A 25706-nucleotide genomic window follows, 5' to 3' on the forward strand; every position below is an offset into this window, starting at 1 on the left:
CTTTAGTTGTAGGCTTAGTGCCGCAGATTTCGCGCGGGGCGGGTGTTGTCATTGTATTTTCACGTGACGAAAGTGAGTTTTTGTGGGATATTTGACAACAAATCGCGCGAATATGCCGCCGAAAAAGCGGGAGAAAGAATTGGATGGACAGAAGGGCCCCCGGATGGATCAGATACAAGCGGATCATGAGCTATTCCTACAGGCCTTCGAAAGTAAGATTCCACAGATATCGTTTTTCTTTCGCATACACCGTTACTATTCAGCAACAATTTACCGTCCAAACTCTCAGTATCCAATTAGTTCGTCTTTCCTTTCTCTCACGAATGTTTCCTGCGAATGTTGAAAATCGAGCGTACATAACCCCTATCATCGAAAACGTACCAAGCGCCGAAGCGCGCGTCGGTTCTCTTTGCTCCCTCCTTAACTTTAATCCGCATGGGACACCTGTCATTCGTTCGCTCTGTTAAATGTACTTTCCAAGTTTCTCATATTAAAGGAAACATCGTAAATAAATGACAAAATGGTGTAGAGTCAATGTAAGACTGAAATTCGTTAGCGACGATTTTTTTTCGAGTTCTTACTTAAATTATTATATTAGAATTCAATATGACACCTTTAGAATAATGCAATCATTAATTAAAGTTATTAAGTTATTATTCAATACAACCTCTAATTTAACAAACTAGTGTTTATACATTTCAACACATTTTTCCATTTTCCTTGGGTCTAATTTGAATCGTTTTCGTACCATCGTCGAAATTATATTTTTCATAAAATTGTTCTCGGTAGACGTTGTAAATATATTTGCTTTCGCTTCTTTAAAATAATACTCGAACACAGTTGGTTTTCAATGTAATCACCAATTGCTGTTGTTTTCAATATTTAAAAGAAAGGGATCAGAGAGGTTTAACCTGATTTTAACGTAACAAGGAATGAAACGGTACAGGCATCTTGTAAGCACAAGTTTCAACCAGTCATCATATCCCATTTGATTGGAAGAATCAATTTTATACCATCAGACTTCTCCTTTTAAACTTTTCTGTGGACCATTTCACTTTTGAGAGAGATATCATCTTTCGGGCCATCTAGGGGCGGTTAGACCAACTAAACATCTTTTCCTTTCCTTAAAATATAATTTACAATTTTTAACTAACTGTTCGAAATTATTATATATATCTTTTATTATTTTCAGAACCAACCCAGATTTATCGATTTCTACGCACAAGAAACCAAATCTCTGTGAGTGAAACTATTCAATTAATATATAATTATAATATATTATTATCTAAATTATTAATTATTTATAGTTTTAACATGTCTTCAAAGTGTTAACTGAATGTTCCAATATTCAATTATAATATATACAATTTTATATTGTATTGTATACTATATGTATATACATGTAAAAGATTTAATTAATTGGGTACATTATTTATTTTTATACCGATAATCAAATGAATTTTTCTTTGATTATTCTAAAAAAATATTATAAACTGTTATGGTGTTGTGTTTGTGATTACATATGATAATGTAGCAAATGTTTGTTTCAAACTCCTTATATTTATTTTTAATATTTAATATGGTAGGTATACAAATTTATTATTTTGCATTCGTAGTCAATAATTTTATTACAAAAACGTTATTTTTTTTATTCTTTCTTTTTTTTTTGGCAAATTTGTGTTTATACTATAAAGATACATGTATAACCATATGAAAGTACAAGTTGTAAGAAAATTATTTATGTTTTATGTGATTCCTTTTAGCCAATATTTCTGTATAGAAATTTAACTTACATGAGACAACGTATGTCTAGAAGTCATAAGTCTCGACGAGGTTTTAAAATTGACACAATGTTGGAGAAATTAATGTCGAAGAACAATCAAGAACAAAATCCTGGTATGCGCGGATATATGACTCTTACTTTTCTAGGGTTTTATGATAAAAAAGGTAAATTTGTGTAAAATAGAATGTTATTTCTAACTATATATAAATAGCGTTCAGAGCCAATTTGTGTAAAAAGATTTGAATATAAAAATGGTAATGCAACTGTTTTTGTAGCCGAAGCTCCCCAAGATCCGGTGAAAGTAGAAACGTTATTATTAAAAATTTGTCATAAGAAACGGAAGGATGTGAGTTCACCAATTATGCAGGTAAATATAATAATCTAATTATTTTTTTTATGGTCAAAACGGAATTAGTATAGCCACGATTGCTGTAAAAATATTTTCTGCTTCAGGTTTCTGTTGGTACAAGTGAAGTTCCAATAAATCCCTGCGAGAACCAGCCTCCACCGAAAGCACCTACTATATCTATACCAAATGAATCCTTTAGTTTGAACAATGGTCATGTAGCAAAGACTTACATGCTTCTACTTAGAGTTTATTGTACATCAAGTACTGGCTGCCTTATGCATAACTGTGATTTAGACGGTTTGTACAACTGCATGGACTAAACTAGACTGATAAGTGCATTCTTCTACGTGTATTTGCTTTTTGTTTTCAGAACCAGCCCAGAAACGTCGTAAATCATCCACTGGTTCAATTAAAACCGGAGGCGAAGAAGTAAAATTGTATGGTTCTGAGCTGATAGTGTATGATAAACATAATCGATGCTTATTGACAGATGGCGATTATGAATTAGGTTTACAAGAAGTACAAACCAATGTTCGATCTAGCCCAAAGAAGCACAGCTCTTGGGAGTCTGTACCTGACATCAAAGAATGTGGTCCTTTCGAAGTGTTTAGTAAAGGACCAACATTAAAATTTAGACTTAACTGGACAATGGAGCCGAGCAATGGCTTGGTAGATAGGCCAGCTCCGATACACCCAATTCCAAGTGGTGATAATAAAGAGAACAGATCGGGGAATAGTAAGTGTATAGAACGCTTGTAAAGTCATCTAAACGAGAAAAATGAGTTTAATAGTTTGTTCATTAATTTCAGCTGGTCTCGAACGTTCTTCCACAAACAACAACAATAATAATACTAATAATAATAATAGTAATCACAACAATAACAATAACACACTGCCAACGCCTAGTCCCCTCAATTCTTCAAGGATCATCACATCTAATGAAAAGACAGATAATTCAGCGGGTACACAACAAATAGTTTATCAATTTCTGTACAATAATAATAGTCGTCAACAAACTGAAGCCTGTGAAGATTTACATTGTCCATGGTGTTCTTTAGACTGTGGAAAACTTTATTCTCTTTTAAAACATTTAAAATTATGTCATTCGCGATTTACATTTACATACGTGGTAAGTGCTTTTAAAGTGATGTTATCTCTAAGAATCAAACATTGTTAAACAATTTCTATTTACTTTGTTAGCCGATTCCGCAAGGTGCCCGTATAGACGTAGCAATAAATGAATGCTATGATGGCTCATATGCAGGTAGTCCTCACGAATTGATTTCACAACCTTCTAATGTAGCTTTCTCAAGAACAGGGCCAATGAGACGCACAAGTGTGACAAATATTTTAGTATGTCACCCAAAAAGAACAAAACCAAGTCTTTCAGAGTTTTTAGAACTTGATGAGAATGAATACGAAAGCCAAAGACCTTATATTACCGGACACAATAGGTATAAAATTCAACTAAAACGTGCGAATGCTGTTTCCCGTTATGTAATCACCATACATTTTCTAAACAATTGTTGTAGGTTGTATCACCATACTGTTACATGTTTACCTATATATCCAAAAGAAATGGATATCGATTCGGAAGGGGAAAACGATCCCAAGTGGTTACAAACGAAAACAATGATGATGATCGATGACTTCACCGATGTTAATGAGGGCGAAAAAGAACTGATGAAAATGTGGAACTTACACGTAATGAAACACGGTTACGTAGGAGACTGCCAAATACCACTAGCTTGCCAAATGTTTTTAGAGACTAAAGGGAAAGAATTGCTCATGAAAAATTTATACCGCAACTTCGTTTTGCACATGTGCAGTTTATTTGACTTCGGACTAATCAGTCCTGTGATCTTGTATCAAATGATTCAACGATTACAAGAGATCATGAAAGAAGGAGGCGAGAATAGTGACATTCGAAAAGTTTTGCAAAAGTCCCATGAAGCTCAAGTCGACAAATGGATTAGTACTGGTTATCACGCGTCTTCGGATACTAATAAACAAAGTATTACAAGTACTAAAGTAAATTTTAATAACGACGGGGGAAGTTCTAACGCGAGACGAAAAACGTCTTTACCGCTTGGTTCACCAAATTCACAAAATGTAAAGACAACTGTATCTATTCATAACAATGTTAGCAAACACGCTAGCATGATAACTACGTCATCGAACAAGGCTGTAAGTCATAATAATACAATTCAAAACTCAGTCAATAAAAATACTGGGACATTTACCTCTGTACAAAGCAGCGCGAATAAAACTGCTTCTACAGCGTGCGTAACAAGTACTGTTAACAGTAAAACATCTTCAACTACTGCAATGTCCAATGGCGTGTCCAACCAAAATGAAATGGCACAAAGGCAAAACAGTGATATCCCGACACGGCGTAAAAGTACAAATTCGATTACTCAAGGTTTAGAGAATACAACGCCTTTACGCCGAAAATCAATGGCCAGTGAAAGTGCAACTACCGAATATCATAGAAGGAAATTGATTTTGGATACGATACCGAATACCAGTGGCGCTCATCAAAAACCGGCCCAAAATGGAAATAGTTATTAGTGAACATTATACATGTGTCACTATACTAATTGTACGTTTTTGTACAGTAGTTGTTGCAAAGATAATTCCCGAATAGAATGATTGATATTAAGTTAATACTTGATAATCACTGCTCTAGCCAGTAAAATGAATTTTTTATGAATTAGCAAGATTTAGTGTATGGAATGAAGGAAATAACATATTTCCACATCAACAGAAATTTTAGTAATTTTAATAATTCTGACTAAAACCATGACGTTACGTCAAAAAATTTTAAATGCACTTCATTAAAAGTTTCGTCTCGTGAAAATATACCCGTTCTTTTTTGGTCTAGTCAACGGCACTTTGTTTTTCAATTTTCTAAAACTATTTGCTTAACAATGTACAAAAACTCTATTGCCTCACATATATATATGTATATATATATATATATATGATTTTCAAGATTCGTTTAAATAACAGTATGAGAAATGTGAAACAATACGAGAAACGTGAACATAATGATAAAATAATATATTGAAGTTTATATATAATTGCTATTTGTGGAATAACTCGGGGGCACTGAATAAATCTAGTAAATTCATAATTAGAAATGATAGATTATTCTTTTACATAGTAAAACGGTCGTACCTTCTATGTAATATTAATTTAAATTATCAATTAGATTTATAGATGAATTTATTAATATCTAAGGTTGAACAAAATTGGAAGCTGTCATGCAATCTCTTTAATGATGGGACCTTGGATAATGGATTTATTCAAATATTTCTTGTAAACTCAATTTAACAAACCGAGGCTGTAAATTATAAGTTTTACCCAAAATAAGGAATAAGTAAATAGTTATACAGAAGTGCCTTTACAAAACCAGGGAATCTGAATACGAGAGTGACTATCGCTAAGTTGTATTCTTAAGTTGAGTACTTGTACTCATTTGTAATACGTTAAATCTCTTTATGATTTAGCAAAATAATTTATCGTCGATTGTCGTTCTCTCGGATGAACTTGTGTAAAATATTTAGTACACATGTCACAATGAACTGTTCTTCGTGTAATGTACACAATTTTACTGCCGATGGTCGTTCGAAGAAACATTTTTTATGCCCGTTAGCGAGAACGTTTTATTCTCCTATAATTTAATTATGCAGATGTTTTCAAAATTTTGTTTCAACTCGCAGCAATTTATCATTTATGGGACAAATTTTGTTCTCTTCGCACGACTTTAATCACTGTCCATTAATATTATTACTTATGTTAGGTTGTAAATAAAAAAAAACAATAAACATATGGACATGATAAATCATACATATTTTTATTTGATATTGTTAACAAATTTTTCTTTAATTCTCTAGATGTAATAACTCAAAAACGTTTTACTTTGTACAAAATTCTGTTATAGTTAGAAATACTTTTATTAGCAAAATATCCAAACGTATAGCTGTTCCAAAATGAATTGAGGTCAAAGAAAAATATACGAGCGGCCGTAAGATAAGAGAATACGGATGTCTATTAATCTTCTACCATGTGGTTAAAGAAAAATAGTGGAGGCTCTCTTAACTAACACTTTATTATGTACATATTGAGTTGACTTTTTCAATTGATGTTTCTCTTATCATATCTAATCATGTGCACTACTTTTTAAGTGTCAATTCATTATGGAAGACCTGTCATCATCCAGTTTTGACTGAATGTAGAATTTACATATGTACATATTTTATATATATATATATATATATACATATATGTATATACATATATATGTATGTATATATATAACAGTTGATTTATAATAATCAATGTTCTTTTAAATCACAAGCAGTAATGCCAATTTCTATAGTCATTATAGACATGTTTCCATATACTTATAATTTATAAATTGTACACTTCAGACTCACAACAAATTTGATAACATAATACATGTAAACACCTCTTCCCATTTATCATTAATAATTTTCATTCCTTACAGATTACACTTTCTCAATTTATGTTATTAGATTGTATTAACTTCTACATCATTAAATTTCTGACTTAATACTGTTGAGAATGATGAACATTTTTGTTATTAATGACATTACAACTTGAAAGTATAGAATACTTGTCATCCTCCTTTTTTAACAATTATTATGTATTAATTTAAATTATTAATTTAACTTATTTTGTATTTTCATAAGTATCATTTGCTTCAATCTGTCATACTTGAAATATCTTGGAAAGTCTATTTTAATGTATTCAATATGCCAATTCTGTTTCTCTGTATCAATGTGTTTCAAAAATTCTTCATACATCGGAGCTGTAGTATCCATATTAGCTGTAGTAAAGACATATCTTTTCTCTAAAGCAATATAGATTGTCTTTGGAATTTCTGAAGACAAAAGTGTCTTTAGTGTTCGAACAAATCCTTTTGTTATATTTTCATCGTAAATTACTGAAAAACAATTTAGTGAAATAAATTTGTACGTTGTTTTGATTATTAGTTACATTAAATTATAGCTTACCATCTGCTGCCAAAATAATTGTTGCTTCATCCATTCGTTTTTTATAAAATGTAGGCCATGTTGAGTTTAAGAAGTCTAATTCTTTAACATATATCTTCGATTTAACATAAGCAATGTTTCTTACAAAATTTCTACGTATTAATTTTAAAATTCCTTCTACATCAACATCTAAAAGATAAAAGAAATATTACTACGATGTTTGATATATGTAGTTACAATCCATCATTTTTACAGAATTAAAATTTAAATGTTTTATTACCTGTACAAATTACTTCTTTAGCTAAAAAACTTGCCACTATGCTAGTTAAACCAACTCCAGCTCCTAACTCTAAAACTGTCTTATCTTTAAATAAGTCAGGATTTGACAGGATATAATCAGCTAATAACAAGGCACCACGCCATACTTGTAGTCCAACATGTTGTAGCTTTGTAGTTGTACGATGTTCTACAAATATATTTAGATATTCCTCAATTTTTTAAACATTATATAACAACATATAAATCAATCTGTACCTATCATTAATTTTTCTTCCTTTTGTCTATCTATATCTACATCATCATCACTATCGTGTGGTAGAATATAGTTGGCACAATTTGGCTTAATCATATAAGATGGGCACTTAAAAATAAAGCTGGATATTGCAGCTGAAAAATTGATTATATAAATATTATATTAATATGTATACTCTTGTACCATTATGTAAACACATGATACATTCGGGTAATATTTGATAAAAAGAAAAGCAATACTCACTGCCATTGTTTAACTCGATGAAAGAGTTTTTATTTTCTGTGAATATTTCTGATGTTACTGTGTGTGGTGTCATTTTTGTTTACACCGTTATATTCTGGAATTTTCAGTGTTCAATTCAATTTCCAGCGTTTATCTTATTATTGAGCAAACCAGATTACGTTTTCCATTACTCTATCTTAAACAAATAAAAACAATAACTTTTTTAATGAAAGATGACTTATTTTAATATCAGCCAAAAATGGTTATGAAGAAAATCTGTATTCACAAATTATAAAAACATACTTTTATAAATGAGGAACAATTAAAGATTGTTAACGAAAATGTCCATGTAATATACGTACTTACCCTAGACTCTAGACCGTAAATATCGAATTATACATAACAGTTTACTGCTTGCGCATAATTACGACTTATGCATTCCATTCCTTTCAAAGTTTATATTATAACTGCACTTATATAATGCATTGTTATAGATTAAAGTATGTCTCATCTCTAACAAACTTTGAATTACAATAGTTGCAATTGGTCTTAATAGATTTGCAAAATGATTACGATAATATTACAGGGTAATATAAAGACCATATTTTATATAATAATATAAGGAAAATGAACAAATTAGAATTAATGCTACATTTTCAAATTGTTACTTTACAAAGAATATTTAAATAAAAAGACATAGCTTAACTTTTAAATTGTTCATGTTGTCGCGAAGTACGTCTACATCGAAATTATTATTATTATGTATTCACTTTTCTTATCTGCAGCTTCAGTTCGCTAGAAAATATGTATATGCGAAATAAAATGTTATACATATATATTATAAAATTAAAAATTTGATAAACATTCACCTCGTATTTAAAAAACATGGAACGGATTTAAAAAAAGATAATATTTAGAGTTCATACATTCACTTAAGTTATAATTAAAACTAAAGAATTAAAAGTTGCAATACAAACGCATATACGCATAAAACAAAAAAATATATAGGATCGCATGCATAACGGAATTAAAAAAAAAAAAGTAACGATTATTGACTTTTTATTAGTCTCAATTATATTTTATGTACATATTTTTTTCACTTTAATAAAAGTAATTTTTTTAACCTACATTCCACTTTTATCTTGTCATTATTAGACTCTTATTTCAAATGAAGAAGATACATTATATGAAAGAATAAAAATAAGTTGCAATTACTACGTGTATGTAGACAAGTTTTTTACACGTGCTACATTATGTACGAATATACATACTCGCGAGTGTTCAACCAATTTCTATAGAATTTAAACCATAAATTGTCAGAAAGATGAATTTCAATTTCTGGAAGATATGAAGTACGTGTATCTTTCTTATAAAGTTGAGTAATAACATTATCATGAAAAAAAGAAAATACACAATGTATCCGGACCCTTGTAATACGTGTATATAATGTAATCCAACGTAATCTTGTGTCTCGAAGTGACATCCTACCAAATTCTTAAGAATTGTACTGGCCAATCAGCGGTCACCACGATGAATATGATGCCACGCATTAGCTCCGATCTACCAACTCTATAGTTCCTGCACATCACCGTACTTGATCACTTTGTTCGTGTTTCTCAACGTACGGTGTTGAGTGTCTTCAACTTCGGTACCGTAACAGCAGGTTTACTGTTTTCCTCGACACCAGATTATTAAGTTTTTCCTGTGTGTGCGTGTCGCAGAATAAAACAGTAGACAATTACCATCGTTTTGCTTTGCAAAATGAAGTTTTCCACGTTAATATTTCTCCTAATTTCTTCCTTCGCTGCTTCTCTTGCGGAAATTGAAACCGAAGATGCCGTTTTAGTGCTCACAAAAGATAATATCGATGAGGCAATTGCACAATATGATTATTTGCTTCTTGAATTTTGTAAGTAGTATATTGATGCATTTTATCACAAAGTTTCTATAAATTACGATCGCATGCCCGTGATTCTATTTATCATTTCTGCATGCAACGTCTACAAATTTGTCTGAGGTTGATCCAGATGCTCGGTCCGCACACGTCATCATTTAGAAGCCGGTTTCTAAGTTTAACGCCACTTGTTGATAATGCTCTAACTTCCTGTTCAAGTATAAATAATTGAAGCGTAATATTTCGTATTTGTTCTTAATATTCAAATTTTTGAATCTCTAAATTAACAAATTTCATGTTACGCGAAACATGCAATTTTGCTTGCCATTCATTTTGACAATTTTTAATTTACAAGTGTTCTAGAATAAATAAGCTTCGAATTCGTTACTTTTATGATTGTAATTAAAAATTTTTAAAGCCTTTATTGCACGTGAAAAGTTTTTTTTTTCACTTCTTTCTACTATTGCGAAAGATTAAGTATAGCTGTTATAATTTAATGACATCTTATTTTCTTGAATATGTAGATGCCCCATGGTGTAAACATTGCAAAGATTTGGCTCCAGAATATGCCAAAGCTGCAAAGAAGTTACAGGAAACCAATTCCCCTGTAAAGTTAGCCAAAATTGATGCAACTGTGGAAACAGAATTGGCTGAAAAACATAATGTTAATGGATACCCTACACTTAAGTTTGTTCGTCGTGGGTTATTTATTCAATATACTGGTACCCGTAATGCAGATGATATCGTAAATTGGGTAACATTGAAAATTGGCCCACCTGCTAAAGATTTATCAACAGTTGATGAAGCTAAATCATTCCTTGAAGCACATAATATTGCAATTGTTGGATTCTTTAAGGTATTAATTGTACTAAATCTGCAAAAAATAATAATTTATTAGAAATTGATGTTTACTATATTTTTGTATGTTTTATATGTTAACAGGATCCAGAATCCGCAGAAGCAAAAGAATTTATAAACGCTGCTAGTATTAATGGTGATTATGCATTTGGTATTACTAGCAACGAAGAAGTTGTTAAAGAATATGACACTGAATATGGCAAAGTTATTTTATTCAAGAAGGTATTTACATCTCCTTATAAATTATGCATGTATTAACAACAATATATTTTATTTACTTTATTGTTTGTTTTAGTTTGATGATGGTAAAGATGAGTTCACTGGAGAGCTTAATGCCGAAGCACTCCAGAACTTTATCTATGTATACTCACTGCCACTGGTTGTTGAGTTTAATCAAACAACTGCATCAAAAATATTCCGTGGTCATATTAAACATCATCTTCTCCTATGCCTTAGTAAAGAAGCTGGTCATTATGACAAGTATGTAGAAATTATGAAAGAACCAGCAAAGACATTCCGTGGAAAGGTATGTATACACTGTATTGATATATATACAATTTTATTACAGTAATAAATCATTGTAATTATTTATAGGTCTTGTTTGTTACTGTTGATACCGATGAGGCTGATCATGAACGTATTCTAGAATATTTTGGCTTGAAGAAGAGTGAAGTACCTGCCATGCGTATCATTGAACTTGAAAAATCTATTATTAAATATAAACCAGAGAAACCAGAACTGTCCACTGAAAATGTTGTAGAATTTGTAAATTCATTCCTTGAAAACAAACTGAAACAACATTTGATAACACAAGACTTGCCTGAAGATTGGGATAAAAACCCTGTCAAAGTTCTTGTTGGCACTAACTTCCACGAAGTTGCACACGATCCTAAGAAGAACGTTTTAGTTGAATTTTATGCTCCATGGTGTACACACTGTCAAGAATTGGCTCCAGTTTATGAAGCAGTATGTTGTATTACAATATTTTCTTCCTAGGTATTGCAAAATTTTTTGTTAAATATTTACAAATTTGTCTTTACATATTATTAGCTTGGAGAGAAGTATAAGGATAGTGAAGATATTGTCATTGCAAAAGTAGATGGTACTGCAAATGAATTTGAAGATATTGAAATTGCTGGTTTTCCCACAATTATTCTTTATAAGAAAGAAACTAACGAAGTAAGCATTTTAGATTTACATTTCACAAACTTTGTAATTATCGTTTAACAAATATTCATAAGTAAATCACTTATTTTAGGCTTTAACCTATTATGGTGAGAGAACATTTGATGGGCTTTCCAAATTCCTCGAGACAAATGGTGCTGAAAGCGAAGTTCCACAAGAAGTTCGTAAAAAATACCTTTTTTATTTTTTCTTAACAGTACGTTAAGTTTTTTTAGTAACTAATCTCAAATATTACATTTTTTGTTGCTACAGGTTCTAGAGGAAGATGAAGACGATGATGTGCCAAGGAAAGATGAATTATAAAAATTTTATCATTAAGAAGTAAATCAAATAATTTTTCCACATCTATTTGCAGTTAATAAACTTCGTAATTCTATTTAAAAGATATTAAGTTTTTGCGAACTAATACCATCAGTGAAATTGCAGAGCTATTTTAATGTATAAAATTGTAAACCGTTGCTATGGTGGTAAGCTACTGTAAAATAGGAATAAATGATAGCTTACCAGTATTTTTCATTTCACAAGAAAAATATAAAACTCCATTTACTTCAAGATTTTTTAGTACTATGCAATATACTTTTATTTCACCTGTTTTATAGTTGTTTACTACGATAGCAACAGTTTTTTATTTTATATACAAAAAACTGATGTTGGTTGACAGTATCTGTTTACAAAGACTTAATATCCATAGGAGATTTCTTAATCATTCATCTTCATTTTGTTAAAATTACAGATTTAAGTTTGTAATCGATTTTTCAATGTGCATAATTACTGTGCATATTACTGCATAATACTGTGCATAATAACTGTTAATGATTTAATCGCATTTCTCATAGAGTTTGTTTATATTTCATATTTGTGCAAATTATTTAAAATTATATACACAAATATTTGTTATTTTGGGGTTATAAAAATACTCGAGGATAAAATTACGTCGCTAAAAGAAAAATAATCAATATTTACGATCCTGTTAGATTATGTAATAGGTTCGTTCGTATCGGCAGCAGAAAAAATTTTGCGATGGTTATAGTAAAAAAAATGGTGCAACGCCTTCTAAATGAATTATGGTAGCTCATGCTGAGTGTCGATGCTGTGACGCTTGTTTTGATTTCTTCAGCGCGATGACTTTGATGTTGTCTTATTTGACTTCTTCATTACCTCTTCTCAATTTACAAATCCTCTGAATATGTTCCGTTCTGAGTATGAAGTAGCAGGCTAATGATACAGAGTAATGCGAACGGACTTACTACAGAACCTAATAATTTTCGGTAATTCTTTATATAATACGATTAGCACAACTTCAACACAATATATGCTCCATATAACTTCAATTTTGAAATATTACATATGATTGAAGAAAAAGAGATTACTTTAAATATTTTACATTTTAGGATAATGAAACTTATACATCAGAATATGTACTTCATACATACTTCAGGAGCAGAAATTTGTGCCACTCGTATTACTCATGAACATTTTCTATTCAAACTTTTTTATATATATTATTTTGATATACATAAATTTATTGATTTTATATACTTAATACAGATTTATTATGTATACTTTAAATTACCACACTTGCGTCCATATAACGTGAACACACTAACGTTAGCAATTACTGTGTTTGCTGTTACGAAGTAGACATTTTAAAACGTTGTTTTCATAAAATTTATTCAGATTCCATTTCCATTTACAGCATTTATACAGTCTATGATACATTCTAAGCGAAAATAATTTCAGTGTTTCTCTACGTTTGACTGAGTAATTCCATAGAAAGGAATAGTAGGTTTGGGATGTCATGTAGTATGCATAAAAAAAGATACATGTTTATTATACATATATTATTGTATATATATATATGTATACGTATATCATATCTCTCTCTATCTATCTATCTATCTATACATATATATATATCTATATATACATATATTTTTGTATATATATTATTCTATAGAACCGTATTTATTTTAATTTGAATAAAAATAATTCCAATGGACCGTAATACAAGCTCCGTTTAATAATGATTGCATGTACAAAATTTAGCACATGTATCAAAGCAAACAATTGAATATTTTATAATTATATTGAATTTAAATGATTTATACAATGATTACAGTTAACACTTTGATTGACACCTGATTTACTGTTTCGGATTAATCTGTTTGTTTTTTATTTTGTTACCAACCATTTCATTTTGTTAATTTTGCTCGTATTTCTTTCTGTTCACTAGGAACAGCAAGATTTAATTACAAGCATGGATCAAACATTAAATCTTTTAGCATTGAATAAATTTTTGCACGAGACTTTGGCATTTACAGAAGAAGTAAAAGATGTAATAAAATCAGATTGTGGGGAAGCAACGTTTTCTTTGAAAGCATGGTGTAAAAAAACAGTTACAAAACAGGAAAACAGTGGAAATTTCTGTACTTGTATCAAAGTAAGAAAACCCTCAATTTATTTTATGTAATTCGCAATAAAATCCTGCTAACTCGTAACTTCTTCTTAAAAGTCAGAAACTGAAGTTGAAGAAATTGCTACAGACATAAGTAGGACATTGCTACAAACACAACAACTACGAGAAAAGTTATCTTCTAATGTAAAGAAAGGAAAGAAATATCTGAAACAGCCCAGCGTGACTGAAATTTATAATCCTTATGTGTCTGGTAATTACATAGTAGGAAAACATAACATAGTTATTATTAAATTGATTTTATCATTGAATTTATTACTAAACTAGGCAATGGTAAAAGAAAAGAAAATACAACTTTGGGCATGACTAGTGATAAAACCAAAAAAGATACAAAGTTGCTTGCAGTAAAGTCATCTACAATTGAGAATAAAAATTTTCTTACAATAAATAAACGAAATATTAAAAATATAACAGAAGTTAGAAAACACAGGAATCATAAATTGGAAAAGACTTCTAAATCTAATTGTCTCATGGCAAAGGTAATATATTTGCGTATTATGTATACATATTTTTTTCAGTACATTTAAAAAATATATAAACCTTTACAAAGATGTAAAAGTATTTTGATTAATACAATTTCTTCCATGTAGAGTGAATATGTCGAATTTGATAAAAGATCTAGTGCCGCATCCACCACTGAATTAAAAAGTTTAATAGAAAAAATATCCCACCCTTCCAATAGTTCACATAATGTGAATGATGGAAACTGTCCAATACATAATGATCTTACTCCAGAAGTTACATACGATCAAAATATTATAACTATGGATGTCGTAGATAGTATTAAAGCATTTAATATTCCTGGCGAAATAATTAAACCGCTGAAAGCTTATCATACGTATTTAAACAGTGAATATTCTGATAAGTCATTTAATAATAAGAAGCGACAAAAAATATGCAATATATTCTTGATGGAATTCAATAAAATGGTAAGTAACTCTTATGACATATTAACGAAATGCTCTACATAAATTAATTATCTATATATCGCAGGATGATACTATACAAAATGAATTAGTAAGCAAATCTGATAATGTAACGTTATTAAGAAAATTTATATCGCACTTTTCAAATTTTTTTCTTAAAAACAAAGAAAAATCTACTTTGGATAACATGGAAAAGATATATGTTGAATTAAATCTCATATGGAAACAATATGACAAAAAGAATTTTAATAATTTAGAAATTTGGAAATCTCATATGCAAGAAACACTACTTCATAATCATAGCACAGTAGGATCTATGTCACATGGAATGTGGACATTAGAGTACAATTTGAAATATTTTAACGGTATGAATGTTCATTCCCTATTTTTAATAATATTTATACTGTTCTATTTTATATTTGTTTTAGGAGTCTCAAAACTACAATATATTCCTTATACAAACAAAAATCAGTTATTATCATTTTTTGAAATGCTGCAACAACTACAACAAGTAAAATATTTTAAAGATTTAGTCAATATTATTATAAAAGAGGTACTTCCTAATGTTACAATGACTTTTGACTTCACAAAGCCAGAATGCATAAAGTTATATAAAATGTTGTATATTCTTCACCAAGGCTTAAATCCGAAAATTCCAGTTTTAGTAAGAACTGATGGATAAAAATTTAAAAACATTTTACTAATCTAAAAACTGTGTACTACTAACTCTTATATACTTAATGTATACGTTACTATAGCAACTAAGGAATACTGATAGTGCTACTATTTATATACTATAATATTGTGAACATGTTTAAAGTAATGATTCAAATATACACAATGCTAATTAAATTATGACCAAGAAAACTAAATAATTTCTCTAAAAATCTACACAAATATAAAATTTACATTAGAAATTACTGTTAATTCCTGTAACAAATAGAATTTAAATTAAAGTATATAAAGAATATGAATTTACAATATACTTGTATGAAAAAACGACTGCAGTTTGGTGGACAATGTAGCTTTTCAGATCACGAAAATGTATTAGTAGATATTAAACCTCATGCAGGATATACAAATAACTATGTTCAAGAAAATCCTGCAACTCATGGCACCCAATGTGGAAAAACATATTCTGCTCACGAGGTAATAAATAATTTAGTAACTTATATAAATATATATATTAATTTATCATTAATATTGCCAGGTGAATACAAATACAGCAACGTTCAAAGATGGTGGTATGTCTCATTCTGAAGGCGGCTGGCCAAAAGATTTAAATGTGAAAGACACAGAGCAAGTTGTTCGTTACAAGCGTAAAATAGAAAAAGATGAATTGTATATTCATACCATGCTCCAGTTATTACCTGTACCTTTATTTTTTTTACTTCATTTTTGTCTGTAACAATAATTTTAGCATTAACAGTAATACGAACTATTTTTAGCCAATGGAACATTGTATACTACAAAACAACACTTGTAATATTTATGAACAGTATTTTAGTTACATGGAACCTGTTTCATTAACGCAAAGAGCTTATTCACGCACAGTTAATGTATATAGAGATGTTTTACCAATGAAAAGACAAATAACACATCTTTCTTGGTCACCAGATCAGGGAAATTATTTTGCTGCCAGTTATTGTAATACTGATTTCAAGAAAAGAGCAAATGATAATTCAGTATCATATATTTGGGATGTAGGTAAGTTAAACTGGCATTATTCAAAACAAGTTAGTACAGAAAATTTAAAATAATTCTGTAGAAAATCCAAATACTCCATGTATGTCGCTAAAACCATTCTGTCCAATTTTAACGCTGGAGTACAATCCTAAGGATTGCAATGTATTAGTAAGTGGATTGACAACTGGTCAAGTAGCTTGTTGGGACATCAGAAAAGGACCCGAACCAGTGGAAATAAGCTCAATAGAATTTAGTCACAGAGACGTATGCAATCAAGTTTTGTGGATCAATTCTAAAACTGGTACAGAATTTTTTAGTGCTTCAAAAGATGGCCAGGTAATGTGTAACGATAAAATAAAAGTGTAAATGTATGGGCAAACAAATATATAAATTTTAGATAATGTGGTGGGATACTAGAAAATTGCAGAAATCAACGGAAACATTAGTGATAGATTTATGCAAACCTGAGGACCAAAATGTCGATAATGCAATTGGAATTTCCGCGTTACAGTTTGAACCATCAATGGGTACACGATTTATGTGTGGATTAGAAAATGGTAAATAAGGAGTTTGGATATTTCATTTATATTTTCATCTTACATAGTTATGTCTTCTTATAATTAGGTGTAGTAATCTCGGGAAATCGTAAAGGTAAAACTCCGAGTGAAAAGATTGCTACTAGATTTAAGGCACAATATGGACCTGTTATAGGATTAGAAAGGAATCCAACATTTGTGAAAAATTTTATTACTATTGGTGATTGGACAACTAGGATATGGTCTGAGGATTGCAAAGAATCTTGTATTGCTTGGACACCGTAAACACATATCTTCCAAATTTAAATATAACAATTATTTTAAAAATAACGATTGTTAAGGTGGTACTTCCATTATATTTTAGTGGGCACAGAAATTTTTTAATGGGAGGAGCATGGAGCGTAACAAGATTTTCAGTATTTTTTTTAATAAAAATGGATGGAACATTAGATGTATGGGATTTACTATTTCAACAGGATTCTCCTATTCTGAGTATAAAGGTATGATAAATTTTGCAGTATTTATATCAATATTGTATTCTAAATTTAATAAACATTAGGTTTGCGATGAAGTTTTGACATGTATACGACCTCACGAACAAGGACAATTAGCTGCAGTTGCTAATAAGAAAGGAACAACATTTTTGCTAGAATTTTCGGAAGCTCTGACAACAAATCAGAAAAATGACAAACTTTTGTTTACTACAGTAAGTTCAATTAGTGTTACATAAAAATTGAAGAATTTCAATCTTAGAAAGAAAAACCAATATTTATCATTTTATTGTATTTATATTATTGTAATAAATAGCTACTTGATCGAGAAACACGCAGAGAGAAGGTGATAGAAGCTAAAAATAGAGAATTGAGATTGAAAATGAAATCTCTTCGAAATACCAATATTGAAATTGATTATGCCACAGGGAGTACAAAAATTGATGAAAAATCAGATTCAAAGCATTCAGTTTCAGATACTAATGATGCAATATTAAAAATTTGTGAACAAGAATATGAAAATGCTATAGAAACAGTAAGTACAATTAAAATTTGTTTAAATTGTTGTCATAAGTTATGCTGAAACTAAAAAATGTTAACTGAATTTTTATAGGAAATTGCAAAGCAAACAAAAGATGATAATGAAGAATTGAATGAGAAAAATCTAACAAATGGTGTAGCCAGTTGAAGATTTTAATCAATCGAAGATTATCATTTTATTATAGATAAACCAATCAAATTTATTTCATTTTATTTTATTGATATTAATGTGCGATTTCGTAACATTCAAATAAAGTATAAGGAATAATGTAATTACAACAATATGTAAACACGTTGTTACATCGATCGATGCACGCTCGCATCGTAACAGTATATGCATATGCGTAGAAATTAAGCTCTCTAACACCTGGCGTTTCTTAATTATCGATGTAAACGTAAATTTTGTGCTACGAACGACATCTGATTTGCTTTACATGTATGTAGAAGTGAAAATCTCTAAATTTCGTGAAGTTTATTAGAATCGTAACATTTAATAATCAATTCAGTACAAAGACGAAAAATGATAAAAATTTAACCAGTTTAACGAGGCATACGATATATAAATTTATCTTCTACAAAATAATAAAATAGTTCTCAGTGGTGCATTTGATTAGGGAGTATGTATTAATATATGGACCAATCATATTATGTACGTATGTACATACTGAAGACTGTTGTATGCATGGATGTACATTTCTGGCTCTCTGCAGTTAAGTGCACATAACCTCTAAGAAACCAGCATAGCTATGCTGCAATTGGGAAGACCGAATCAAATATTGAATAACTCTGCGTAAGAAATAAGAGAAAAAGAAAACCTATAAAGTCTGTCACATTATCGCACAACTATTATTTTATAATCGTACGTTTTGTTTGCTTCACCAAATTCTTTTTCGCAGAAGCACATGTATATTACGAGCACGCTTGTCATCAAATACAATGATCACCGAACCATGTATAATTTCCTTTCCAATATTTGTTCTCTATTACCTCATGAAGATGATTACATCCTTTCAATAATGTATTTTGTAGCCTCGTAATAAGGACAAAAAAGCGTTCCGATTCTAGTCACAATGAGAAAAACTCAAGCTTCTAATTTAAATAGCGAAACTATGGAACTAAGATTACAAAATACATTAGCAAGGAGAAAAAAGCGGCGGCCTCAAGACGAAACGAATTCCTCTACAACTAACGATAAGTCGCATTCCAAAAACAACGATGCGAACGTTCTATCCGAGGATCACGGTTCCGTCGATAAAACAATTACCTCGAGAAATATAGGTAAAGCTGTAAAAATATTCGACACTAACGAAGCGCATAGGTTTGATAACGCAGGCTCCACGGATCTAGGCGAATTCGCATCCAAATTGATGAACGTTGTCGTCGACATTCACGGAGAATACAAATCGGAAAAATCTGGCGAAAAATCGGATCACAGCAAAGTCTCTGCGAGAACCGAAGGTGTCAGAATATTTTCGAAAACCAACACTTTCCGCGACAGAAGTAGCGACCGCCAGAAATTCGGTCAGGTTAAAGCTCAGAATATGAAAAAGATACACGACGATATAGAGATTGTCAGAGATTCGATAGATACGATAGAGGTGTTCGATGGTTCCTCAATGGCGAAAGGGGACGAAAAAAGAGATAGAAACACGTCCAAGAAAAATAACGACCAATGCTCCTCTGTCGAACGGAAGTCGCGCGGCAAAGGGAAATGGGGGGTGCTTCAACATCGAACGGACGATTTGAAAAAGCCGCCACGGAAGCGGTGGTCGAAAGACACTTCCGTGATTCGATTGCCGGAAGCGAGAAGCGGTTCCTGGGCGTTGTCCACCGAAAATAAGCTTCCGTTGACTCGATCCCCGGAAGATACGAAACAAAGATCGTTCTCGACTTATGATAACGATGCGTTCGTCTCGGACGACGAGGAAATCCTACGAATCGAGACCGATTACAACGGCCGGGAAAATGTGAAGATCGAGATGAAGGAGTTCACTAAAGAACGTATCAATAACGCGATACTATCGCCGCGTGATATGGAAATACCAGACGCGGCAGCTACTATCACTATTGAAAACTTGGACGAGTCGGAGAATTCAAATTTCGAGCGCACGGAGACGTTGAGAAAAAGTCAGACGATTGTGGAAAATGCAAGGGGAAGCTCGGACGAAAGCGATAACGATGATTCCGATAATTCGAACGTATCGCAAACCGTTCGATCGAATTATCAATCTTCGGAGGAAACTTTGACGAAACATCGGCGTCCAGCGAATAAACGAAATAAAGAAACGTCTAAAAAGCATTCCATCGATAGTCAGGGCTATTCTAGTCAAGCTGTAGCGTCTACGACCGGGGGTGACGATACGGTATCGGGGCACAGAAAATCGGGAGATCATCGTGGATCGAGAAACGAGAACGGGAAAAGGAAAGCATCTAAAACTGTCTCCAGCTCTTCTTTGACCAGCCCGTATTCCGACGCGACCAAAGAGGATTCAAAGAGGAGGAAGGAAAAGAAAAACGGCGCCAAGTATATTTCCGTTATGATCCATAGAGCCGACATGTTGGAGATCGACTACTTGTCGAAGCATCCGATGGTGAAGGTTCACATCGTGTACGCCGAGACTGGAAAATATTTAAAAAATGGGTCCAGTACTTATTTACAGCCAATAATCACGAGCACGTTTGACTTCAAAGAGAACAGATCCATCGTGCCCGTGTGGGAAGAAGAAATCGTCTTCGAGCATAATTTCGATTCGCTGCTAAAAACTGATGGCGAACAAGTCGTGATCTTGTTCGAAATCATCGATCTGTTGAGCTTCGCCGAAGCTAGCTTTAATTATGATAAATTTGGCAAGTGTCGCGCCATTGTCTTGTACAAGGTGATGAAGAAAGAAATTGAATTACTTTGGGAACTGCCTCGCTGTAACTAATTATTATCAATAGAATGTTGCCATGTTAGGAAGTCGTTTAAACACGAACTAGTCAAATTACAATTTTTACAAACATTCATTTTCAATTTTGGAATCCGTTCCCAAGATTCTATCAATTCTTTCTTCGATATCTCGCGTTGCATTATACGAGCTCGAAAATGATTTTACAAATGTTGCACGTAGGTCACGAAGGTTGTTGGTACAAGATCGCCTGGGCCTTCCTGAAACCCGTAGGAAGAAACAGTACCGTTCACACCGATCGAAAAGTTAGATTACAGTTGTACAAATGTCGCAAAACCATAAAAAAGTTCGAAAGATTTCACGCGTGCGAAGTAAGTGATTTTTTATACGAACTTCGAAGAGCTTATTATATTCTATAATGTACTCTATACGAGATATATTAGTGGATAAAATGGATTGTAATGGTTTCGATGAATTTATTAGGTATACACGTGGTGGAAGTCCAACGTCAGAGAGAAATATCCTAGCAGCTTATTTGTCACGATAATGTCGATCGATCCGCCGAAATTGGAGCCGGTTCTCTATCAGCAACTATCGTTGAACGAGTTGTCGTTGTCCGACGCGCGTAGCGAGCCTCAAAAAGTATTAAGCCATACCTCGAATTCTATCGATTTGCCAAAGTGGTCGCGGTTGTCCGCGCAGTCTTGCAAAATACCGAATGAGATTACCTTTGAAACAGAAATCAGCGAAAACGGATGCTTCGTTGCAGCTTTCAGTAACAACGGAAAATACTTGGCTTGCTGCCACTCGGAAGAACATAATTATCCTGTGATCGTTTACGAGGTAAAATATATTGGCGCTTGTCAAAATTGCAGCATCGAGAAAAGTAGCGAATTCTAATAGATAAAAATGGAAAACTTTACGTCGGGATTAAAGCAATGCGTTAAGCTACAATTTTCGACATTGTGCACTCTACAGATTTTCTTGGTGATGCGATTTTCATACGCAACAATATATATTAATATTTATACAGATTTGTTTGCATGAAAACTATCAGAGATTCATTTGCTGTCGTTAGATCGAAACGAAACAAGTCCACGTACGTTTCTCCGGGCACAAGAATTTCGTATACTCTTTAAATTGGTCTGAGAACGATAGCCATCTACTCTCCGTCTCATCGGACCAAACCGCTCGTATCTGGGACGTACAGAATCAAATTATACAACACGCAGAAGTAAGGGTGCCTATGCAACCGCGCATTCTAGTTTTCTTTTTATTTTAATTGTAATTTTAATTTTAAAAGTAATTTTATTTAATTTTGATTGGCTTTTAAATCGAGTTAATGAAATTAATGTAACAGCTGATGCCGCATCCTTCGTACGTATACTGCGGCAAATTCGACCCGGAGAGCGCTCTGATTGTGGCAACCGGATGCTACGATCGTACCGTTCGCATCTGGAAGCGTGGCAAAAGGTCCAAAAATCGAGATCTCACTCAGGAGCTGGAAGGCCACGAGGGGTTTATAAATACCATGTGCTTTCAAAAAAACAGCAATCTTTTAACCGCGGACAGCGTGGGGATAATAATCTTGTGGACGGCGAAGAAAATGCGGAGCAAATCGAGCCGCAAAGAATGGCAGATATCGCGGAAGATAAAGGTCAGAGAAATCAGCGGCGTGATCATTAACACCATTCTTTTGCATCCCTTGGAATCTAGGCTGCTTGTCCATTCGAGGAACAACGGATTACGGATGCTGGATCTGGCGACTGGTGTCGTTTTGCAGAAATACAGCGAAATAAACAATCGAAGGTACGCTCGTCGTTCCGTTTGCCAATTGCAAATGAATATATTAACAAAGGATTTTCATTTTAGGATACAATCGGTAGCGTGTATATCCCCGTGTGGCGGTCTAATCCTTTGCGGGGGTGAAGATTCCACGCTGAAGGTTTGGAATTTGGAAACCGGAAGTCTTGTTGCGAAGTACAGCTTCGATCGGAATTTACGCGCGGTGACTTGCGTGGACTATCATCCGTACGATCACATGATAGCCATCTCAACTTTCGGTAGTCCTGCATCGGTGAAGATTTTCAAATTCAACAAGGACGCGAACACGGAGACCGTAGGCTTAACAATGCTGGAAGATAGCAGAACGAGAATCGATGTCGGTGAAACATCTGTAAGAGTTTTAAGCACTCCCACGATGGCCAAAGAAAGATCGCGGTCGAGCAGCAGAGTTCACACGCCAGACAACGCTTTGAAGGAAAGAAATTCGCAATCCGGTACGAACGTGAAATCGTACGTCGCCGAAACGTTTGATAAAGACAGAAAATATACAGACACGAAATTGAAGCTTATGCGACTGAACGAGACCGAGGAAACGATGAAGAATCGAAGCGCTAACCGGCTATACAATATTATAGAGAAGATTGATAGGATTTTATCGAACACGTCCAGGTCCTCCGGCGACATAGAATGCGGAAAGAACTACATGTTTGTTCAGGAGGCGAGCAGAGGCAGGATCTTCACGATACAAGACGAAAACGTGGAAAGAAGGAAAATAAGAGCGGAGAAGAAGAAATCGTTTTCTTATTTGAGCGCTGACGACTTCTCGAATTCGTGCGTTGAATCGAGTACAACTAGTAGCACGAAACCGATAAGAAAAGTTGTGGAGTCGAAGCCCGCGAGGAAACCCAGAGATTGGAAGGAGAGATCTCAAAGTGCTAAAGTGTCGAAGAGTAACGAATACGAAGATGAAGTCCTGAAAACCTTCTCCGACAGTGCTGCGAATTATCGGCAGGATAAAGCTCGTGCAGCGAAAAATATAGAGTCTTCCTTCATTATTCCAGTCGAGGGAAGAGAAATGACACCGATGGAGTTTTTGAAAAACTCTTATTTCAATAACGACTCCTCAAATTCTTCCGGTAGCGCCGGAACGTATGTTGTCGAGAAGGGTGACGTTGAAGGGAACAGTGACGAGGGCTCGATCAAATTAATTGAAAGCGAAGATCTGATCGACAACGACATGGAAAGTTACGTGAGGGATCTACGTCCAGGTAGTGACAGCTCATTGATGAGTAACGCGACTTTTACTATTGAAAATGAAGTGCCTGTTCCGTTGCCTAGAAGAAAGAAAAATCTTTCTTGAACTAGCTTCGTAGGAATAAATGTAGGCTACTTGATTAATTTCGTGTGAAAAAATGAGACCATATTTTGTCTGTGCACATTGTAAAATGTCACACATTTACAATGTTCATTTGAAGTAAAATGGAACATGCTTTAAAATGAGCATAGGTAGAATATCGTAAGATCTTTTCATACGAAGTTATCGTTTAATTTTGCGAAATAGTGCATCAAGAGAATCCATAATTGTTCCGCACAACGAATTAAGCTTTATTATTTCTTCTAAGTGTATTCTTTGCAAAATAATATAAGTAGCTTTAAGCTACTCTGAGTTTTGTAATTTTTATAATAATGTGGAGTTTGTGAAGTATTGCCTTTACAAATATATATAATATTTAGACGAAAATGTGTTTGTTTAATAAAAAAAGTAAGGCATGCTATGTTCTTTGAAGAAGATAAAATATTTAACATAGACCCGAAACATTTGCACTGAAATGAAAAGTGTTCGTAAATATTAAAATATTATTAAATATTTAACTTGACCACTTTTTCAAATATGGATGCTCCCACTTCCTGTTGCGGTAATAATGTCGTCTGTTTCATTGGTATATAAATTTAAAAAGTTTGAGATGTTTAAACGTTTCTCCGAAATAAAAAAGAATGATGAGGAAGATATATTAAATTCAATTATAAAAAGTAAATATTGTAAGAAGGAGATAAAAATGGGCAATCAATTGGCAAAATTGGCTAGCATTGCCATCGCCGTCATTTTTCTTCCTTTTATAGCTCTATCCTATGTGTGCATCACTATCACTGTAATCATGCATCACATGATTTGCGCGATGGTTATTTTCATGTTAGAATTGCTCAATAGCATTAATAACAGCAGGATTAACGATTAAAATTTCACGTAAGTGGGTAAACACTTATAATTTAAGATATTGACGGAGATTCGCACCATTTTTCTACGCATGATTCATGGCGCCGCGTTCATTTTACGATATCCTTTTCAGGGCTTGGATGAGGTTGGGTCCGACGCAGAAGCGGGAGATACATTTGAATAAAAAAGAACTTCTGAATATTCCGACATATTAATGCAAATGTAACAATTACACAAAGTTATAAAGGAAGCACAAACAAAATCTTTTTAAATGACGGTATTAGTTTGTATTGATATTCAACTCACCTTCAGTTGCTCTGCA

The 25706-nt window shown here is 32.6% G+C and overlaps 5 protein-coding genes across 9 annotated transcripts; 4 read left to right on the plus strand and 1 right to left on the minus strand.

The window, feature by feature from the left end:
- The first annotated feature begins 3 nt into the window (after positions 1 to 3).
- Positions 4 to 6939, plus strand: Su(z)12 (Polycomb protein Su(z)12). Of its 2 annotated transcripts, none has more exons than XM_078183664.1 (9): positions 4 to 212; positions 1193 to 1239; positions 1764 to 1947; positions 2059 to 2150; positions 2237 to 2429; positions 2503 to 2868; positions 2942 to 3261; positions 3333 to 3586; positions 3665 to 6939. In XM_078183664.1, the coding sequence occupies exons 1-9, from the start codon at positions 113 to 115 to the stop codon at positions 4701 to 4703; spliced, it is 2595 nt and encodes an 864-aa protein (XP_078039790.1). In that variant the 5' UTR covers positions 4 to 112; the 3' UTR covers positions 4704 to 6939. The 2 variants fall into 2 exon arrangements, with proteins under 2 accessions (XP_078039790.1, XP_078039791.1); XM_078183665.1 differs by having other exon boundaries at positions 133 to 212; positions 1814 to 1947.
- Positions 6008 to 9496, minus strand: LOC144471540 (methyltransferase-like protein 22). Of its 2 annotated transcripts, none has more exons than XM_078183675.1 (7): positions 9036 to 9496; positions 8274 to 8702; positions 7929 to 8099; positions 7688 to 7819; positions 7434 to 7619; positions 7175 to 7342; positions 6008 to 7104 (listed from the first exon to the last, which is right to left on the minus strand). In XM_078183675.1, the coding sequence occupies exons 3-7, from the start codon at positions 7999 to 8001 to the stop codon at positions 6821 to 6823; spliced, it is 843 nt and encodes a 280-aa protein (XP_078039801.1). In that variant the 5' UTR covers positions 8002 to 8099; positions 8274 to 8702; positions 9036 to 9496; the 3' UTR covers positions 6008 to 6820. The 2 variants fall into 2 exon arrangements, with proteins under 2 accessions (XP_078039801.1, XP_078039800.1); XM_078183674.1 differs by having other exon boundaries at positions 6009 to 7104; positions 7929 to 8103.
- A 20-nt stretch (positions 9497 to 9516) lies between these two features.
- Pdi (protein disulfide isomerase) lies at positions 9517 to 15925 on the plus strand. Of its 2 annotated transcripts, XM_078183670.1 has the most exons (8): positions 9517 to 9816; positions 10326 to 10657; positions 10744 to 10881; positions 10955 to 11185; positions 11254 to 11625; positions 11710 to 11838; positions 11918 to 12004; positions 12097 to 13929. In XM_078183670.1, the coding sequence occupies exons 1-8, from the start codon at positions 9669 to 9671 to the stop codon at positions 12145 to 12147; spliced, it is 1488 nt and encodes a 495-aa protein (XP_078039796.1). In that variant the 5' UTR covers positions 9517 to 9668; the 3' UTR covers positions 12148 to 13929. The 2 variants fall into 2 exon arrangements, with proteins under 2 accessions (XP_078039796.1, XP_078039795.1); XM_078183669.1 differs by lacking the exons at positions 9517 to 9816; positions 10326 to 10657; positions 10744 to 10881; ... (1 more) ...; positions 11254 to 11625; positions 11710 to 11838 and adding exons at positions 14078 to 14284; positions 14357 to 14510; positions 14585 to 14796; positions 14908 to 15246; positions 15311 to 15925 and having other exon boundaries at positions 11951 to 12004; positions 12097 to 12165.
- Positions 15926 to 16192: 267 nt separating this feature from the next.
- On the plus strand, positions 16193 to 18693 carry LOC144471536 (dynein axonemal intermediate chain 2). The gene is made up of 10 exons (XM_078183666.1): positions 16193 to 16392; positions 16454 to 16615; positions 16692 to 16950; positions 17012 to 17265; positions 17327 to 17486; positions 17554 to 17746; positions 17830 to 17965; positions 18025 to 18171; positions 18273 to 18491; positions 18570 to 18693. Exons 1-10 carry the CDS (start codon positions 16213 to 16215, stop codon positions 18642 to 18644), a joined length of 1785 nt encoding a protein of 594 aa, XP_078039792.1. The 5' UTR covers positions 16193 to 16212; the 3' UTR covers positions 18645 to 18693.
- Positions 18694 to 19052: 359 nt separating this feature from the next.
- LOC144471534 (uncharacterized) lies at positions 19053 to 24919 on the plus strand. 2 transcript variants are annotated; one of them, XM_078183662.1, is made up of 7 exons: positions 19053 to 19145; positions 19526 to 21343; positions 21607 to 21755; positions 21868 to 22227; positions 22463 to 22618; positions 22745 to 23193; positions 23257 to 24919. In XM_078183662.1, exons 2-7 carry the CDS (start codon positions 19567 to 19569, stop codon positions 24527 to 24529), a joined length of 4164 nt encoding a protein of 1387 aa, XP_078039788.1. In that variant the 5' UTR covers positions 19053 to 19145; positions 19526 to 19566; the 3' UTR covers positions 24530 to 24919. The 2 variants fall into 2 exon arrangements, with proteins under 2 accessions (XP_078039788.1, XP_078039789.1); XM_078183663.1 differs by lacking the exon at positions 19053 to 19145 and having other exon boundaries at positions 19567 to 19774; positions 19844 to 21343.
- The last annotated feature ends 787 nt before the right edge of the window (positions 24920 to 25706 follow it).

This window comes from Augochlora pura, chromosome 6, assembly GCF_028453695.1.
Source record: "Augochlora pura isolate Apur16 chromosome 6, APUR_v2.2.1, whole genome shotgun sequence".
Classification (NCBI taxonomy): domain Eukaryota; kingdom Metazoa; phylum Arthropoda; class Insecta; order Hymenoptera; family Halictidae; genus Augochlora; species Augochlora pura.

Bases quoted from the DNA above. Each gene is read 5' to 3' on its own strand.
- LOC144471540 (XM_078183675.1), bottom strand. From the start codon at position 8,001: ATGACACCACACACAGTAACATCAGAAATATTCACAGAAAATAAAAAC. The intron at 7,343-7,433 runs GTAATAAAACAT...TTTATCTTTTAG, and splicing joins TAAAGAAGTAATTTGTACAG to ATGTTGATGTAGAAGGAATT. The intron at 7,105-7,174 runs GTAAGCTATAAT...ATTGTTTTTCAG, and splicing joins AATTATTTTGGCAGCAGATG to TAATTTACGATGAAAATATA.
- Pdi (XM_078183669.1), top strand. From the start codon at position 14,102: ATGGATCAAACATTAAATCTTTTAGCATTGAATAAATTTTTGCACGAG. The intron at 14,285-14,356 runs GTAAGAAAACCC...TCTTCTTAAAAG, and splicing joins ATTTCTGTACTTGTATCAAA to TCAGAAACTGAAGTTGAAGA. The intron at 14,511-14,584 runs GTAATTACATAG...TTACTAAACTAG, and splicing joins TTATAATCCTTATGTGTCTG to GCAATGGTAAAAGAAAAGAA.
- LOC144471536 (XM_078183666.1), top strand. From the start codon at position 16,213: ATGAATTTACAATATACTTGTATGAAAAAACGACTGCAGTTTGGTGGA. The intron at 17,266-17,326 runs GTAATGTGTAAC...TATAAATTTTAG, and splicing joins GTGCTTCAAAAGATGGCCAG to ATAATGTGGTGGGATACTAG. The intron at 17,747-17,829 runs GTAAACACATAT...ATTATATTTTAG, and splicing joins TCTTGTATTGCTTGGACACC to TGGGCACAGAAATTTTTTAA.
- LOC144471534 (XM_078183662.1), top strand. From the start codon at position 19,567: ATGAGAAAAACTCAAGCTTCTAATTTAAATAGCGAAACTATGGAACTA. The intron at 22,228-22,462 runs GTAAAATATATT...TGCTGTCGTTAG, and splicing joins ATCCTGTGATCGTTTACGAG to ATCGAAACGAAACAAGTCCA. The intron at 23,194-23,256 runs GTACGCTCGTCG...TTTTCATTTTAG, and splicing joins AGCGAAATAAACAATCGAAG to GATACAATCGGTAGCGTGTA.